General features: G+C 36.5%; 1 protein-coding gene across 3 annotated transcripts in view; it reads left to right on the plus strand.

The window, feature by feature from the left end:
• The window catches only part of ELP4 (elongator acetyltransferase complex subunit 4), a 194998-nt gene that overhangs the window by 78162 nt on the left and 96422 nt on the right, over window positions 1–20414 (plus strand). For 2 of the 3 annotated variants that reach the window (XM_036325717.1, XM_036325718.1), the window contains exons 8-9: window positions 1035–1143; window positions 3999–4105. In XM_036325717.1, coding sequence (XP_036181610.1) covers window positions 1035–1143; window positions 3999–4105 — 216 coding nt within the window. Of the gene's footprint in view, window positions 1–1034; window positions 1144–3998; window positions 4106–9874; window positions 9967–20414 lie in introns of those variants that run through there. The other variant, XM_036325719.1, reaches the window with a different exon arrangement.

Raw genomic sequence — 20414 nt, forward strand, 5'->3', positions numbered from 1 at the left:
TGTATTTGGACTTTTCTCTAATAGGGGACATGGCCTCTGACTAATAAATGTTCTTGACTGTTTTTACATTTCTCCTCCTTTTTATAAAGGTTAGTTTTAAACTGGTGGGCATTACCAGTGTATAAAGTGGAAGTTTCCAAATGATAAAATTTTACAAACAATACTTTTTTTAAACTCATAGAGCTCTTCATAACAATTTTTTTTTCTAGGATGTTAAAGCTTATACAACAGTTTTCTGACCTACCAGCCTGTCAAATTAAAAGAAATGAGGGCTTTCCATCAAATAAAATTATTCAAGAAAATCTATAAGATATTTGATGATTATATTGTAAAGCCATGAAATTCTGGGTATTTTAGAACTTTTGCTACTTAAAATATAACTTTTTAAGGATGTATTGTTCAATAATACTTTTGGTTCATATCAAAGTGTGTTGGAAAGGGAAGGGTAGGCTACTAGTCTGGTGCTAGTAGCCTACCATCTTTTCTTTGCCTTTATCACTATACCAGAGCCAAATAGCAGCATCTGGAAAGAGAAAACAGAGATCTCCAGAGCTAGCCATGCTGCAGCCTTTTAGCTGGATCCTTCCCTGTTTCTAATATGAGAGATGATCTCAGCTGGTTCCGGACTGGGATCTGGTCCCATTTGACAGATGACAGTAGGGCCTTATACATTTACTATATTGTCTACTGCTCTTGAATCCTGATGTCCGTCACATTTTCCAATGGCCAATGCCTAATGTAATTTGAAAAATAATAGTATATGAGCATAAAGATATCCTTGCCTCTTAAAATAAGAGAAAAATAATTGATTTGTATTTTCTACCAAAACTAAAGTATGTCCCCCCTCAGTGCTTTGATTTAAAATAGAATATTTACATCTATTCATGGAATTTTCAATTAAGGACATACTTTCATCCAGTTTTTGTTGTTAGTCTGTCTCCTCTACAATTTGTCATTGAGATGGCTTAATGGTACTGTATACAGGTTATTTTTTTTTTAACATAACATGAGATTTCTGTTTGCTTGTTTTTCAGAATAAAGCAATTATTGCTCGTATTACAAACTTGTCAGATACAGTCATTCATCTGGAGTCGTTTATTGGTTCTAACAGAGAAACCAACCCATTATATAAAGATTATCATGGTAAGCAGCACCTTCATGATGAGAATAGCATGTCCTGGTTCCTCCTAAGGTACCTGGAAGCATCTTGTCCAGTCATAATACCTACTGTTCAGTGACATGAATTCTATTTTGTAATATATCTCTTAAATGTTTTCTACTCCTGGCCAGTCTTCCTTGGCACCTTGTCCCCAAAGGATATTAAGACTACAGACAATGGTAACTGTTTGAAAGGAGTCACACCCAGTGCTAAGGCATGGCGCAGCCAGATGTGCATTGTTGTCCGATGGCTTGAACTTGCTGTGAAGTCAGTCATACTTATTAGCCATGTTTGAAATAAGTATATTAATTGTAATAATAGCAGCTTTGTCTAAGGGTTCATACTTTACAGAGCTTAGCTATATAATAAATAAATAATAAAATTTGCACTGCACTATGTTTTAAAAGTCCTAGTCAGTCACATTTTCAGAAAGTAGGCATCTGTGAGTATATTTGGACTGTTCTCTATCTACTCATTTTGTTGTTAGTTTGAGTTATGAACAAATTTTAAAATATCACCATCCTAGTATATGCACAGGTCAATTAATTAGACTTTTTAACTTACGTGTTTTTAAGCTTTTAATAATATTTTAGTCATTTGGTTGATTTAGGGATTTTTGTTAAAGGTTCTTACATAGAACTTTTGCAATAGGAAAGGTTTAGTAATTATGCATATCTTAGCTCTAAACTGAATATGGAGTGTGATGAATAATAGATTTTTACCTATTTACTTATTCTGAATAAATGTTAATTATTGCTGTTACTGTTGTGGAACTGCTATACTTACATGGAAACCTCTAGTCTGATGCCTGAATAGCTTATTTGAAGTTTGCTGCAAGATTGTGCAAGGTTGTGATTGCAGGACTATGGCAAGCCCAGTCTACAAATAAAAGGTTACATGATGATTGCCACTGCTTTGAAGAGTCAGCATACAACCTTTAAAAAATAAAATAACACCATCGTGTGTGTTGTTTTTAAGCCTATAAAATATAAGCTGTGAACAAAAACTACATAAAATAATTTGCCTCATGATCATTTACTTGCTTAAGTGTGTCTCTGATATATGCCCAGACCCTATGTAGAATTCATGTAATATAGTATTGTCATTATGATAGGAAGAGAGCTATTAAGATTAAACTCTTTTTTATTGAGCTGTAATTGATATGTAACATTTTAGTAGCTTTAGATATACAACATGATGATTTTATATATGTATATATTGAGAAATAAGTACCACAATAAGTTTAGTTAACATTCATCACCACACATAGTTCCATTTTTTTTTCTTGTGATGAGAACTTTTAAGATCTACTCTCTTAGCAACTTTCAAATAAACAATAGAGCACTGTCGACCATAGTCACCATGCGGTACATCATATCCCCAGGTATAACTTATTGTATAATTGGACATACTATTTTTTTAATTTATTATATTTCTATTTTCATTTAAAACAACCCAAGCTGAAGAGTAAACTTAGTAAAATTATATTTTATATTCTAAAAAAACAATTTGATTAAAACATTTCAGGGGTTGAAAGACTATGACTTTTTGTGCTGAAATGATTCCTCACAAATTAATGGGTAATTCTGATGACCAGTAAAGTTTCTATTAATAAGAAGGGCCTCAGGAATCATTCCTTCATTCTGTAAGGCTTCCTGATTTAATAGTTAACTAAACAAGCACATGCAAGTTTAAAATGAAAAATGTGCAAATCAAAGTATGGTGTGCTTATTTCTAACATATTTTACTAAATAGTTCTGCATGAGATATTTTTAATTTGTATCTAAACTGTATTTTTAATAATACCTTTTAAATAAATAAATTGGATAGTTTAGTGAATTATATTTGAAAGGGACGTTTCTAAAGTTAAACACCTAGAGATTTACTGTTTTAAGTTAAAACTAATACATACCTTACTAAACATTCAAACACACACAAAATTCTATACTAGAGAAGCAGTTCTATAACTAAGATTTATCTACTTAGTTCAAATCTGGACTTGCCTTCTTGCCCCATGTTTAGGGATCAATGTCTTTGGGATAGTAATTTCTAAATATGGGCTGAGTCAGGCAGAGATACGCACTGAAGAATCTTCCACATCTTCATCTGTGGCAAACGACCCCTAAGTTAGTCAGGAACTGTATTAAGCTGCACAAAAGCCATCCAGTGCCCTTGTCAGAAAAAATTAGTGAGTGTTTCTACTGACAAGAGGCCAAAGCTCACGGTTTACCTAGCACTGGTACAAAGCTTATAGCAGCTCCAGGAAGGTCTATCATGCCCCAGAAATGAGTATCTTGGGATGGCTTAGGGGTTAATGTTTGATCCTAGAATGTGCTCTAAAATGTCGTTTTCTTCAGTGGTTTGTAGCAGTCATTAATAAGGTACAAAATGGAATGCATTTCATGAGTGTTTCCCTGGTTATGGGTAACCCATAAGCCTTGTTTTGCTGGCTGCTTACTGGTGCATTTAATAAAATAAAGATCACCCAGTGGTGCCGTGGGCAGCATGCAAGGTGATAGCCGTATTTGCTTACTGTAAATACAAGAGAAAATCACACACAAACCGGCTATAGTTTTGACAAGTAGTAAGATCCCTCTTTGCATCTGTACTTCTGTACCAAAGTGCAATTAGTCTTCCTTGCACAAGGATTTCTGTTTATCTTATTCTGCTTGATTACTTGAGTATAATCACACCATTTGCTTCATTGCTCCTGGTAGTAAGCTCCAGTTTTAAAAGGGAAGGATGCTTGTGTGTAAATTTACAGGATTCTGCTGTACCATTCTCATTTATGCATCCAATGACTGCATTTTAATTTTTCTCCTTTTTTCTTTTCCACAAGGTTTGATTCACATACGTCAGATTCCTCGGCTTAATAACTTGATGTGTGATGTGTCAGATGTCAAAGACTTAGCTTTTAAATTGAAAAGAAAGCTATTCATCATTGAGGTAAGAGAATTTTTATATTTCAACTTACAGTTTTGAGGTAAATCATATATATATATTCAATGAAATTCTTAGATGGTTCATGTTAATTTTTTTTCTATGCTAAGCATTTTTAAATTCTTTTGGTGCAATAAAATAATTTTTTAGACTATCTTATTTTTTTTATTCTAATGGCACATTATTAGAGTATAGCAAAAATGATTTTGTTTTAAATATACATTTAAAGTAAGCTCCAAATTTACATGAATATGACATGCATATTTTCAAGGCTTTCAAAGGCATATTTAATTAAATGTTAATGAGCTGTGCTTATTTGTATGTGGAATGTGAGTGCTACCCACAGTTGTACCTGGTTAAGAAAAGAGGATCCTATCTACCTTCTAAAAGCTGATTTTTTATTAGTAGTGGAGTCACCTTTCTGTTTTCTGTGCTGAATAAAACAAAGTACTCACTCTAATTTACACCGCTATCTTTAAGTAAATTTTCCACAAAACTGAAACTTTTTGTGGGACCTCTCTGCAAGTCATAGTGACAGAAAGTGGTAGTACAAAAGATTTATTTCAACTTAATCTTGCTAAAGAGCAAATGAATATAGCACTATTAAGCAATTAGGGTTGATGTATTTATTAACGAAATAAATGCTCAGAGAGAGATGGCTTTTGGGTGATGTGATAGTTATCAGTATAGTCGGTGCCATTTTTTTAACAAAGACATAAAACAGCCAAGCAGCCTTGACAAACCATTTTGTTTAATCTCTTTTCAAATGAAAAGCTCTTAAGCAGGCCACTTGTCTTAACTGCTTGAAACCATAAAAAGAGAGAATTGCCACCAATAAATTAGCATATTTTTAACTTCATCACCAAATGATGGTCAATGTGGCTTGGCACTGCTTTGGTGTTTGGGACTTCACCCTGAAGTGACCACTTTGGCCCTTTTTTGACCCTCTGCCCTCTTTAACTGGCCACTTGATAAGGTAACTTAATGGTTCTCTCTCTTTTTCTCTTTCCCCTCACATTTGCAAGTAGCACTAACCTATAAATCATTGTAAGGGCCCTATCCAGTGACAAATTAATGTGCCCTCCTCCTAATTAATGGTCATCAATGTCCTTAATTATCTAATCCTATTGAGAGCAGTTAATAGTTAATCAGGCAGCCCGTTCTTCAAGCAGGTCATCTCTGCAGGAGCGTTAGAAGTTTCTCATCTGGGGATACTCCTTTAAAAGCCACATAAAGCCAAAAGAACTGGAGTGCAGAAATGCTGATTCTTGAGCTAATTTGCTTTAGTTCTCCAAAAAAAAACAAAAAAATAAAAAAAACAAAACCATTGAAAGGAAATCCAACACTGTAATTGTTCAAGCATTGTTTTAGTTTTTCTGATAGAATATTGAGAAATTTACCATAATGTGAAATTGTAGTTGCTGATGTCACAAACAGAGCATGCCGTACCATTTTCTTTTAAGATGAATTAATATTTTCAATAAGAGACATGTGTGTGTGTTTTCCCATGTGACACCTTTCTCTTCAGATGAGTATTCTGACAACCAGGTCTAAGATATCATGTCTATCACCATAAAAATTAAGGAAGAAGATTCCTTGATGATAAAAAAAAATTACACATAGAGAAAAAGTAGTACAGTAGTAGAGTCATGTTCACTCTCTCTCTCTCTTTCTCTCTCTTTCTTTCTCACACACACACACACACACACACACACACACAGACACACACACACACACAGTATTATTTTGGCGATGAGAGGGTAGACATAAAGTACTTACATAATGTCAAGTGAGACCTCTCCTCTAAATAACTTTAGGTTCTAATAGTGACTATATTTTACCATTGAAGCTGATGGAAGGTCATTTATTAACCACATGGGTTTCTTTCTGTTCCATTTCCTTTCTTCTCTTCTTACTAGTCTAAAACTAAAAGAACCATTATAATTGGTGACCCTGTAGTTTAGAAGCAATATTTGAAAACAAAACTATGTTGGGTTTTTTTTAATTAATATTTAATACAGTAAGTCACATCCTTTATTTTTTTTGCTTATAACCTAATTAATAAGTGTTTGTGTGTGTAAGTATATATGTAAATGTACATATATATTTATGTACATAAACTTATTCTACATAAGTTACGTAGGCCATGAAATTCACTTTGGTGGTTAGAAAAATATGAAGAATTAAACAAACCTAATAAAAGTACAAATAGGTATAGTTATAGTTGTATAAAATCATGTGATTGGTGTAAAATTAAATGCTTAAATATAACATTGTACATTATAAAATGCACACCCAATTAGATAGCAATTCCTTGGTGATATATTCTAGACACTGTTGAAACAAGAGGACTTTTTTTATTGGAGGGGAAAAATACCTACCAGGTGGCAATGTTTTAATATGTACAACAAATAAAAGTTTTTTTAAGAAATTGCCCTGGCATTTTTAAAAAATAAAATGTACACTCCACTAGTCTATAAAATCTGAGGTAATAATATACCAGGCATTGAATCTGCATCTTACTCTTAGAAGGGAAAGGTAGTTTATCAAGTAAAGCAGAAATAACGTTTTTTATTCCATACAGGTAGATTTGTTACATGTTGGAATTTACTGATAATCACAAGGTCTAAAAAGTCAGCATGGCCAGAAGTAAGGGTGCAAAGAAACAGGCAGACACTCTCATCTGTATTTTTAGGATACTTTTTCTTTGATTTATTACATCATTGCCCTTTTATGTATTAAAAAACGGAATTTTTTTTACTAATGCCATCATTGGCCTTAACAAGTAGAGCAACTTTAACTAGTAGTCTGCAGTTTCTTTGAGTGATTTGGAGATAGCAACAGAATATTTTTTCCTTCTTGGAATATGTATTGGTATTGTCCAGATTCAGGTGAAAGCAATTATGTGATCATAGTAAATTTTTACTAATACCTAACATTCATCAACTATGAATTCCTATAAATTAACCCCTCTAAAAAAATCGTAGCAGAATCCTTTCTAGTAAAGACAGTGAAATCCTGGCATATATTCTGGATAAGCAAAAAAGAAAGTTTAAAGTTGGCTCAATAAAAGAGGTTAAAAGAAGTAGTTTCTAATTCTCCAAAAATTGATAATTCTTATAAACTGTACATGGTATGCCAAAATTAAGATCAGAGTTATATACTTAGTAGGTATAAAATATTTGCTGAAATACATGTAATATAAATTATGGAGTTTAAAAATATTTCAAATAATACAGCTTTAGGTATTACATAAACTCCAACTGGCCAAGTGAGCTATAAACACTGCCTCCTCATTCTCTGTAAAGTTCTGTAAGATGCATAACTTTGGAACACAGCTTCCAAGCTGAAATAACTACTTACACTTGTATTTTTCAACTTGTGTAATTTTTGTTCTTTTAATTTTGGGGTTATCATTAACCAGTTTTTTCTTTATACTAGTGATTATAATATAATTACAGTAAACAAGTAAAATTTCATAAAATTTGAAATGCAGCAGCATTAATTTGATGACATGATAGGAGCAGCATTTTACTTGGATTTAGTAGTGTTTTACTATTTTTATGTTGTATTGTTCAGGTTGATCATATCTTAATATTTTCTAGTAATTGATTTTCTAATATAAATGATAATAATGTATTATTACATTGGTTACAACCTCTGTCAACGCTTGGGTAGTGTGACAGTTTTCCAGATCTAAGATTCAGTGTTTTTAAGTTCAAGTCAGAAAGTATGGTTACTGAGTTAAGCTGATATATACAAAAAATGTACACTGTTCTCTGCAAATTTTCAATATAAGGATAAATAATACTTATGTAAGCTTAAATTGGTCCAAAAATAGTAATTATCATAAACATTGTATCTATGTGGGTCTTGTATACTAAATGAATATTGATAATTCAGTAAATCACAAATATTGGTTGATATTTCAATTCCCAGATATACTACAGTTGAGAAAATCAGTAGATATCTCTGGATGAAATCATTTGTCAAAAATAGATCCAAATTAATATTCTTTAACAATGGAAATGCCATTTTCTAGGTGTTTACATTTAACCTATTCATTATATTACCATTCCCATATTTGTACTTTAATTCCCAAGTGACATAGACATACAGTAATGTCACATAGGTTTCACAGAATCTCCAGGAGTTGGTTTAATACTATGCTCGAAAAATTTCACACGTCGTAGCTAGCCTATCAAAATTGCATACCACCTTAAGGGGAACCCAGTTTTGAGACTCCTCTAATCCTATTTCTTCCCACTTTGGAATCTTAATTAGAAGAGATAAGGGAGAAAAAAAACATTATTTAACTAAATTATTGTCTTGAATCTGTAGCAAAAGGTATAATCCGCAATTGGGCCAATTAGTGAACCCCATAGTTAGCTATGCTGCAGCGAACAATTTGATTAGATCTGACACCATCCTAGTTCCCACTGTTGTTTTGCCAGGTATGATGGTCAGACTTCAAAGAGCTTGAGGCATCAGCAGGGCAAGGTTTGGAGGCCAGCTTAGGTCCGGTTGTTAATCTGTCTGCTAAAACCACAGTGGCTCTCACACAAAACAAGCTTACACGACACAATCATGCGGTATTAAAGTTAGGGTTGACTCATGCCAATTTGTCTTTGATTTTTTGATGATTGACCAAAGATAGCTACATGACTAGACATATGCTAAAAGTATCCTGATTAGGTAAGTTCCCAAAATATATGAAGTTTTTTTTCTTTAACTTCCTATATAAATGTTGTGAAAGCTTATTCCCTTTGTTCAAACTTATAAAGTAATGGTACTGTATCAGGGGAAATGAGTATTTCTTACTAGCACCCTGAATCCTGAACTTTCCATTTAACACTTCATAAAAATGCGTCCTTACATTATTAATTCCGAAAGGAGAATTTAAAGGGAAATTGTTTCTAAGTGGTAAGCTTTTTAAAAATCTATTAAGCTCCTTGAAAGAAATAGAAGGGGGAAAAAAAATTTTCCTGAGTCATTTATGTTCACTGACAATTTTTGAAATTTCTTTATAATTTTTCCACTTAAATGTTGAGTAAAGTGCCTTTCCAGTATGTGATTGCATAAGTGTTCTTTTCTTTGCATTCTGATTTGCTGGAACATTGCGGTAATGGTGACATGTTTCCATTCTGAGGAGAGCCCAAGGCAGCGTTAGTGTTATTCCGAGTGATTGAAGCTGCCATCTTGCTGACTTTCCCTTGGGCAGCATCAGGCCTGTTTGCTTTTGTGTTCATTTCACATGCTTCCTGTGAATTTGGCTGGCAGAGCATCAATGCTTCATTTAGCAAGAAAAAGTAAATTCATGTTTGGCTATTATATCTCTCCAAGTTTCTGTATGGTCACCAACATCTAAGATATTAAACTTATAATTAGTTACAGCAAGTGAATACTGTCTCATTCTAGAAATTTAAGGAAAGCATATATTTGAATAGCAAGGTGGTTGCAAAAACCACAAGTCAAATATTTAGAATATTTCAAATGAGTCTCTTCTCTCTCTCACAAAGATCCTCTGGTAGCTATAGTACACTAACCTTTGAGACCAGATGATAATAGATTCATCACCAACTAAGAATGCAAAGAGAAAAAGATCTCTCCTTTTAAAATGCTGCAGATGGAAACATTTCTATATGCTGTGTGATGTGGCTCCAGGAAAATTACATTGCAGTAGTCCAAGAATTTTCTTCAAGCCTTTGTAGAACTACTGTAGTAGTAGAATTCACCAAGTTTCCATGATACTCCTTGAATCATTTCCTCCCACAGTGAGTTATTTTTCTGTTGAAGGAAAATAGAAAAAGAGAAAATAAATAATAACAAATCTTGGCTGGCTGTCTCATTTCATCAGCTAGAAGGTAAGAATGTGTATTTTACTAATATATTCTCCAGGATGCCTAGAAGGGTAACAAATACAATATAGAGATTAATAAATATAGTATCCATATTTGTGATATGTGATAACACATATGTGGTTGATATAGGTAGCTTTGCAGGTATTTTGTGCCACAATATCCTCAGTTCTTCCTCCATATCTTTGCATAGCTGATGTCCAGAATATTCATCCCTCCCAACCCTTCATGACTTTTCCTTCTCATTGTATTGTAGGTTTGCTGGGGTCCAACCCCAGCGGGTCCAGGGGTCCCCAAAGGTGTGGATGGAGTTGGCGAAGAGGGAAAGACTCGGGGGCAGCGTTCAGTTTATCAGCATGGTTGGGTTCTCTTGCCTGGTTCTATTGCCAGGTTCTGTAGGTTCTCCAGCCAGGTTCGGTCGCCAAGTTCTGTCCAGGATCTTTTGCCATGTTCTCTCCAGCGAAGTTCTTCTGTCTCTAGATTCTGTGTAGGTTCTGTGTCTAGGTTCTGGTCTCTTGGTTCTGTCTTCTAAGTTCTGTCTCTAGGTTCCTGTGTCTAGGTTCTGTGTCTAGGTTCTCTCTTCTAAGTTCTGTCTTTAGGTTCCTGTGTCTAGGTTCTGTGTCTAGGTTCTATCTTCTAAGTTCTGTCTCCTGTTGTCTTGTTACTTCTGTATTTATACCAGTTGATTCAATCCTATCAACCTCTATTACAAAGGTTAGGGCGTTTCTTATCTCCATTCCAGGGAGTAAAGATTATGTAGCTTAAGCATGATTGTTCGTAGTTAAAGTGATTAATTACCTGCCTGGCAGTTAGTTAAGGGGTTTTATTCCCTCCCTAACTTCAGGGGAAAATCCCTATCTGGGGAAACAACCTTTCTCAGAGAGGTGACCTTCGTTAAAACACAGTGCCAAGAAGGTGAGCAAACATCTTAAGAACAGTATGCCATATATGCCAGGTCCCTTGAAACAGCAAGGATGGACCGGCTCCTGGCAAATTCCCCCTTTTTTATTTTTTAAAAGCAGGCATTAAAAAGAAAAACCCCAAATGCTCTCTAGTATCCATTTTAAAAGTAGGATTGGTGCTTTCCGCTATTACCTGAGTCCTGATCTATCACCCCAGGGAGAGCTTACCAATCCTGCACTTTCCCGGGGTGGAAAGGCTGCAGTGGGGTTAAGGATAAGGCTCCTTGGGCCTACCTCCTCCCATGCCTTTACATTTACCTTTCCTTCCTCAGAAAAGCATGGACATACTTCTTGTATAAAACGTTCTGTCTGACTGGGAGTAACCTTAATTCCTCTGCTAGCAAGCATATGTGTTAAAAGATCAATAAGAGTCTTCTTTCTTTGGACTCAGTATGGCACATCTTCTCAATCTAAGAATCAATACAGAGTCTTCTTTCTTTGGACTCAGTATGGCACATCTTCTCAATCTAAGAATCAATACAGAGTCTTCTTTCTTTGGACTCAGTATGGTTCATCTTCTCAATCTAAGATCTGTACTATCCACCTTCTTACCCTACTTATCCTCTATAGGGGGGTCTGCAGTACCCTGGTGGAGTCCTATCCATCCCGATTGTGGGGTTCTCAATGGGGGGGGCTTACCTAGGGGAATCCTGTTCCAGGGGTTCCCAAAGGTGTGGATGGAGTCGGCGAAGACTATCCACCCTCTTCCTACGGTGGAGTCCTATCCATCCCGAGAGTGGGGCTTACCTAGGGGAATGGGGGACTTACCTAAGGGTCCCTGTTCGGGTGCCAGATGTTGGGGTCCAGCGCCAGCAGGTCCAGGGGTCCCCAAAGGTGTGGACGGAGTTGGTGAAGAAGGAATGACACAGAGGCAGCGTTCAGGTGATCATCATAGCCGGGTTCTCTTGTCAGGGTCTCCAGCCAGGTTCTGTGTCCATTGCTGGGGTCCAACCCCAGCAGGTCCAGGGGTCCCCAAAGGTGTGGATGGAGTCGGCGAAGAAGGAGTGACACGGAGACAGCGTTCAGTTGATCAGCAGCCTAGCCAGGGTCTCTAGCCTCGATCTCCAGCCAAGTTCTGGTCTGGATCTCCAGTGAAGTTCTGTCCAGGTTCTCCAGCCAGGTTCTAGCCATGTTCTCTCGCTAGGTTCTCCAGCCAGGTTCTAGTCAGGTTCTCTTGCCATGTTCTATCCAGGTTCTGGAGCCAGGTTCTGTCTCTAGGTTCTTCAGCCAGGTTCTCTTGCTAGGTTCTGTCTCTAGGTTCTGTCTCCAGTTTCTGTCCAGGATCTTTTGCCATGTTCTCTCGCTAGGTTCTGTCTCCAGTTTCTGTGTCCTGTTGTCTTGTTACATCTGTATTTATACCAGTTGATTTCAATCCTATCAATCTCTATTCCAAAGGTGAGGGCGTTTCTTGTCTCCATTCCAGGGAGTAAAGATTATGTAGCTTAAGTGTGATTGTTCGTAGTTAAAGTGATTAACTACCCGCCTGGCAGTTAGTTAAGGGGTTTTATTCCCTCCCTAACTTCAGGGGAAAATCCCTACCTGGGGAAACAACCTTTCTCGGAGAGGTGACCTTGGTTAAAACACATAGTGCCGAGAAGGTGAGCAAACATATTAAGAACAGTATGCCATATAAGCCAGGTCCCTTGAAACAGCAAGGATGGACCGGCTCCCGGCATAGGTTAAATATCTCAGTCTCTTTCTTAGAGAAGTGGTTTCTGACTAACCCATCTGAAGTATTCACTCAGTTACCTGCTGTCATGTACTTACTGTATTTTAATTCTCAGTATAGCACTTAGGTATTATATAGTCGTTTACCAGTTAATGTATTTTTCCCAACCTCACTCAACCTCACCTGTTGTAACCTTCACAAAAGTAAAGACATAGTCTGTCTTATTCGCAGCTAAATCCTAATAAGCACATATAGTAGGTGTTCCATAAATATTTGTTGTTAAAGTACTATTTTTAAAGTAACTCATGTCTACCCTCAGGGTATTTAAAAAACATACCTTGGGTATCTCATCTGAATATGCTGGGTGCTTTCACATACATGACCATATTTCATTCTTTTTTTTTTAATATATTTTTTATTGATTAAGATATTACATATGTGTCCTTGTCCCCACGTTACCCTCTACCCCCCCGCCCCCCCCCGCTCATGCCCTCACCCCCCCGTTGTCCATGTCCATTGATTAGGCCTATATGCTTGCATATAAGTCCTTTGGTTGATCTTTCCCCCTTACCCCCACCCTCCCCTACCTTCCCTCCAAGTCCCGACAGTCCAATCAATGCCTCTCCGTCTCTGGATCAGTCCTTGTTCATCAGCTTATGTTGTTCATTATATTCCACAAATGAGTGAGATCATGTGGTATTTATCCGCTCTCCAGTTCCATCCATGCTGTGGCAAATGGTAAGAGTTCCTTTTCCTTCTTCCTCTTCTTAAAGAAAACCTTTCAGCATTTCATATAATGCTGGTTTGGTGGTGATGAACTCCTTTAGCTTTTTCTTATCCGTGAAGCTCTTTCTCTGACCTTCTATTCTGAATAATAGCTTTGCTGGATAAAGTAATCTTGGTTGCAGGTTCTTGCTATTCATTACTTTGAATATTTCTTGCCAGTCTCTTCTGGCCTGCATGGTTTCTGTTGAGAAATCAGCTGACAGTCGTATGGGTACTCCCTTGTAGGTAACTGACTGTCTTTCTCTTGCTGCTTTTAAGATTCTCTCTTTATCTTTTGCTCTTGGCATTTTAATTATGATGTGTCTTGGTGTGGTCCTCCTTGGATTCCTTTTGTTTGGGGTTCTCTGCGCTTCCTGGACTTGTAAGTCCATTTCTTTCACCAGGTAGGGGAAGTTTTCTGTCATTATTTCTTCAAAAAGGTTTTCAATATCTTGCCCTCTCTCTCCTTCTGGTACCCCTATAATTCTGATGTTGGTACGCTTGAAGTTGTCCCAGAGGTTCCTTACACTATCTTCATATTTTTGGAATCTCTTTTCTTTTTTCTTTTTCGGTTGGGTATTTTTTGTTTCTTTGTATTTCAAATCTTTGACTTGATTCTTGGGATCCTCTTGTCTGCTGCTGGATCTCTGTAAATTATTCTTTATTTCAGTCAGTGTATGCTTAATTTCTAGTTGGTCCTTTTTCATGTCCTCCATGGTCTCACTATACTTATTGAGGGATTCATTAAATTTATCGGCGGTTTCCATAAAATTCTTGAAAAACCTTATAAACGTGGCCTTGAACTCTATATCCAATCGTTTGCTTTCCTCCATTTCTGCCATTTGTGACCTGTTTCTTTGTCTCCGCATTTTGGCAGCTTCCCTGTGTTGATAGAGTGGCCCTGTGCGCCAGGTGTCCTGTAGGGCCCAGTAGCTCAGCCTCCCCAGTTACCTGGGGTGGACACTCTTGGTGCACTCTTGGTGCCTTGGTTGTTGTAGAATCACTGGGAGGAATTGACCTCCAGGCCAATTGGCTGTGAGAATCAGCTTTGTCTAAAGTGGGAGAACTTCTGTGCTGAAGACACCCTTCTGGGGCAAGACTTGCTTCAGTGGGGCTTTGGTGCTCACTGAGTCTGCTCCCTGAGTGTGTCCCTTATGGATCTGAGGAGTTGCAATCTGGGTGGTCCCCCTCTGACCACTGGGTACAGTGGCTCCTGGATCTAAGGAGGTGCTAATTCAGCCTCTGCCTGAGGCCACACAGCAGGAGCCACGAAGAGGCTCAGCTGTGAAGCAATGCAAGCCGCTGCGGGGCCTTGGGCCTTCTCTTGGAAGTTCCGGGTCTGCCTGGTTTGGCTGCAGTTAGGTACATTCACATGCAAAAGCCTCTGCCGCAGCCTGGGTGGGGCGGGGTCTCAGGGAGTCAAAGGGCGGAGAAAGCAGCCATGGCCGATTCTCCGCCCGGAGTCGCGCGTCTCAGTGTTCCGGTAACGGCTGCAAGCACCTCTGAGGGAAAGCCGCCCTCAAGTTCGCCCGCTGCCGGACAGACCAGCCTCTCCCCGTATGAGTCCTGGGTCCCCAGAGACTTCCCGGAACCGGAGTTCAGAGCAATCGGAAGCTTGTGATTCAAAAAGACAGCCGCGTCCTCAGGCGCCACCCCCTTTCCTCGCGCGCGAGCCGCCGTACCTCTGCACTTCACCTCCGCAGCGCCTCTGGCTCTCAGCGTGCTTTTCTTTCCTTCTAGTTGTGGAATTTACACTCAGCCAGCCTTCCTGTTGTTCTGGATGATATTTGCTCAGTCCTTTGCGGTAATTTTCAATTGTTGTGTGAGGCGACAATTTCCCGGTGTTTACCTATGCCGCCATCTTAGTTTTTCCCCCCATATTTCATTCTTATTTGAGCCTCACAGAAACCCTTGCCATAGGCATTACTAAACACATTTTTAAAATTTGTCTTTATTGTTTAAAGTATAGATGTCCCCCTTCCCCTCCCTATTGACCCTTTCCAGCCCACTGCAGTCCCCTCCCCAGGCCTTCCCTGCATTACTGTCTATCCATAGGCAATACATATACGCATATAAGTTAATTAGTTTATTTCTTCCCACCCACCCCCTTCCCTTTGAAATTACTGCGCACATTTTATGTAAGGAAATATAAGAAATTATATAACTTTCCCAAAGTCATAGAGCTGTATTTAGAGCCAGTTTCAAATCCAAATCTCTGACTCTATGAGCAGAATTACCCTGGAAAATTAACATGTTCAGGAGCTCTGTTAATTAGTATTTAGAAATAAAACATTTTTTGAGTGTTTGATAGGGGTCTGGGACTAGTGCAAGTGCTTTATAGCCATTACTTCGTAGATTTCATAACTACCATATATCATTATTACCTACATTTTATGAATCAGGAAACTCAAGGTTCAGAGAGACCAAGCAACTTAACTAATCCAAAGTCACAAAGTTAATCGCTGACAGACATGACACTTAAATTCAAGTCTGTCTTATTCCAAAGCCTGTGCTCTTTAACCACTAACTACTCACCATACCTCAAGATGTACTACCATCTCAGTACAAAAGCCAGAAGGCCTCTGCCCTGATGCATTCAAACAAACAATCAAAAAACTAAAAAAAAAAATGAATTCTAGCAAGCATTTCTACACCATTTTAATAAAATCCTTACTTAATAAAACCCTAAGTAGTCACACCATGATGCCCTCACACTGTCACAAGATAGCTGCTTGCACAGCGGGTTCGCGCAGGTGGGCGGGGCTGGGCTTGATGCTGCATGAGCAGCAGAGAGCCTGCCTGAGAATCCTGCCTCCATGAGGCAAGGCCTGCCTGGGGGTCCTACATCTCAGCTCCGGCCTACCTCTTTGGGGCAATCCATCGAGGAGCCCCAGATGGGTGGGCGGTGCCTACCTCTTTGGGGCGATGGATCCCAGGGCTCCCACCCTGTGACAGGGCACAGGCCAGGCTGGGGGATCCCCCTCTCCCCTGCCCCCGAGTGCATGAATTTTGTGCACTGGGCCTTTAGTACATTATAAAATTCAGATTGGCTTACTCATAGTTTCTCCCTTAAATAACATTTTGCTATGTTATGTAGATATGAATATGTGGGGTTGGCAGAATTGCTTTTTCCTTATTTTTTCCTTATTTTTGGTATATGATAGCTATTTTTTAACTTAAAAAATTAATTTTCAGAAAATATAATGCCATTCCCAGAAATACTGTCCACTTCTGTAAGACTTCTGGATTTTTTCTGGATGAAGTAGGGAAAGTATTCTGTACAAACACACATAGTTCCCTTGTTCCAGTCAACTACTTTGATATGGTTCAAAAATATACCAAACTTAATTACAGTATATTATTATTTTATTCACATAAATTCTACATTAAGATACTTTTGCAAATATTAATTTGCTCATAGACTGTTGCTGTGTTTATATATTATTTATTATAGTTTTTTTAAGTTGTTTTAAAAATATCTTCTTTAGAGCATCAGACATTATTTTGTGAGATAATTAAGGTCTATACAACTTAAAAGACAATGAGTCTACCAAATTCAATTCCTCAGATTTCTAATCTTGCTTCTCCTTTTATTATAACTAGTTCTAATGAAGATTTGATCCATTCATGGTAAAACTTATTTCCTGTTAAAAATGTTTTCTTTTTTGAAAGTTCTTTGAATATCATCTACAAGCAAAATTAAGCAGTAAACCTTATGATTGCAAAATGTTTTCCTCTTTATTTTCAGTAATATTACTAAAAAAGTTTCCTATAATTTAATAATAAGAAATTGCGTTATTCAGTAAGAAAATATAATGTTAAATATAAACTATTAGTTTTTATAAGGTAGGATTTGGGGATCATAATAACTAAGAGAAATTGGGGTATAATGGAAATGCCTTTATCTACATAGCCAGTAAAGAAGTTCTCTTATTTAAGTGAAAATTCAAATTTTGTCACAGTTATCACTGTCATAACTCCCCGCCACTGTAGACATTTCATAGAGTAGCCAGTTCAGGTTCTGTGTGTCTGTACAGTGGAGTTCACTGAACTGTTTTGTCAGATGCTGTCAAGGCAACCGACCGTTGTTGTAGAGAATCAAACCAAATCATTGTGACGTGAGCCTTCCAGAGCTAAGATACCAATATGAATGGTTTAATGAAATTGAATATTTGATTTCAGTTTTTTGTTAGATTGTCAAAATATATTTCACTCATTCATAAATTTCTGAGTTTAACCAGTTCTAATATCTATCCCTATACTTTACTAAAAATTTGTTTTCAATATTACTTAATATAAGTAACACTTGAAATGCATTTAGATATTTGAGTATGTTTTGTTAGGTATGTGATTCTTCACCAAACATTTTAAAGTAAAGTTCTAATTGTATAGCTATTTAGTAAAAAAGAAGTGTCTTCTACTAAAATTAAAATTTTCTGTTATAAGGAAGCTCGTTTCAAGTTTCAAATAACTTCTTTTTAATCCTTACCTGAGGATATTTTTCCATTGATTTTAGAGAGAGTGGAAGAGAGAGGGAAAGACAGAGAAACATCAATGGGAGAGAAACACATCTATTGGTTGCCTCCTGCATGAGTCCTGACCAGGGCTGAGGAGTAGCCTGCAACTGAAGGGTTCAAATAACTTTTTATTTCTAAAGGCTATTATGAAAAACAAAGTTGAATTTGATTAGAAAGAATTTAATGAAAGTTTTATGCATGCTTTAAATATTTCTTATATGATTGGAAAAAGTTTATTTTTCTGGTCAATTGTTATCTAAAAGGTATTATTACAGTGTAGGCTTAGTTAAATGCCTTATGTGCATGTTTTGATGGATGGGGGTGCTGTTGCTATTTCTGTTCAATAACCTCAGAAATACTTTACCAACTTATACTGTAGCTATGGTGTAGCATTGAAAACCTTCTAACAAAAAGCTCCTTGATGCAATTAAAGGTCACTTGTACATGTTATAATAGGCTACTCATTTACAAGATCTTTGTTAAGGGTCAGTGATATAGCATGAAATGGATTGCCCTTCTTGAGCTTATAAATTAAATGGGTCAATTTATGTCATATTCAGTGGGCAAAGAAAAAAGCTAACAATACCAGTTTATTAATATTTTTACAAAAAATTGCTAAAATGTTGAGCAAAACCAAATGCACTACTACTGTATTCTTGACATAAGTAATTATAGAAAATTATTAGAATATATAACTGCCGTTTTTAAGGAGAATTGCTTATACTAGTATACACACATTTTTGTTTGTTTAAATATATAGATCACATGCAGATACAGAAAAACACAGCACAGTGATAGTGTTCAAATGTCTTTTACCATAAAATTAGCATATTTCAAAATGGCTAAGATGTATATACTCCATTTTTTTCTGTATTGAAGTTCAAAGCTTGTCAGGGATAGGATGAAAACAGACTCAAACTAGATAGTGATTTATTTTAATTTTCTTTCATAGCCTTTCCAATGCTCTTAGGGGGAAAAATGTTGGTGCAGATAAAGTATTAGTAATGAATTCAGTCACCTGATTTTTCAATGAATTAAGACTTTAGGTAAAAATAAAACTAATAGTGAAAAACAACTATACCTTATAATAATTTTAATACACTTAGATTTTACATGTTACATATATATTTGTGAGGTATAAATCATTTTTTATTCTCAAACTAAAATCAAATGAGTAAAAATGTTCTAATGAAATAAATTTATCCAGCACTTCCTAATTTTCTTTTTGGTTGCTGTGTACTATCAAAAAGAAATTAAATTTCAATCAGTGCCAAACCAAATCTTCTGGGTCAAACAAAAATAATTTAATATTGAGTTTGAATTAAGAATCAAATGAATAATGATCTGTCATCCTCTAGAACCGATTGGCCTATAACAATACTAAGGCAAATCAATTCTAAAGTAAGTAGCCAAGAAAAACCCTGACCCAGGTAATCTCTGCTTGTTATTTAGCTCTTGAGTATCCATTCTTCACTGTTGTTTGTTTTTGCTGCCATACTTTAGCACAGTCAAAATACCATACATAAGCCTCTTTTATAAAGTATCAAAACTTTGGAAAAATGTTCATTTAGGGGCATAAATGCTATAAAGTTATGTCTGTTTTACTCATCATTGTATCCCCTTTTCCTAGTTCAGTGCCTGATCATGTAGGTGCTCAAAAGATATTGAATGAATGAACGAATGAATATCCTCCTGACAGTGCTCAAAACACATTAGAGAGTGTGACCATAAAAATCTCACCATTTCAGACTATATAGAATAGTATGATAATGCTAATACAGTTCCCGTAAGTGGATAATATACTTCTAAGATTTTGCATAAGTAAAATAACCTTCAAAAATATTGGCTAATAATATAATGAACTGTTATCGCTGAAATAAAGTTGAACTGTGTCCTCAAAAATACCAAATAGGAAATGAGGTAAAATATATTGTTTCCTTAACAAAAGTGATTAATATGCTATTTGAATCATGATTTCCTTTTTGTCATTTTCTTGCCACTTGAAAATTATTTTGAGTGTTTCATCGTCAAAGATTCTGTAATAAGTTTTCCCAATTTGCAAAAGTCCCCCAGTGTTGATTCCTATTATCTGTTTAGGTTTAAAGTTAGTTACACTTTCTAACCCCCCATTGACTCAGCACTTGCCTGTTCATATGTCCGGTCTTCTCTGGCCAGTAGGACTGATTTTATTGCCTATATGTTTTCCTGGCTTTAAACAGGAAAGTATTGCAAAAGATTTATGAGTTAGGGGTGAAATAATTATGTACAATGGAATCTGAACACAACATTTTGGATATTCCACAGTTCAGATTTAAATACACATTAGCAGTGAAGCAACTAATATCTAGATATAACAAAATCTGGAACTATCACTATTAAAAAATCATCCCCTTGACCTCTGTGCACATGGAGCCAACAAATCCCAATCTAGTTCTTTAGTTTGGCTTCTTAAGATTTTCCTCCTGGAAACCAGTCTAGCCCAGATAGAAATTTAAGGCAATTATATTCAGAAGAAAAGTTTTATAGTGCATAATTTATAATGAA

Source organism: Myotis myotis, unplaced genomic scaffold (genome assembly GCF_014108235.1).
Source record: "Myotis myotis isolate mMyoMyo1 unplaced genomic scaffold, mMyoMyo1.p scaffold_m19_p_10, whole genome shotgun sequence".
In the NCBI taxonomy this organism is placed as follows: Eukaryota; Metazoa; Chordata; class Mammalia; order Chiroptera; family Vespertilionidae; genus Myotis; species Myotis myotis.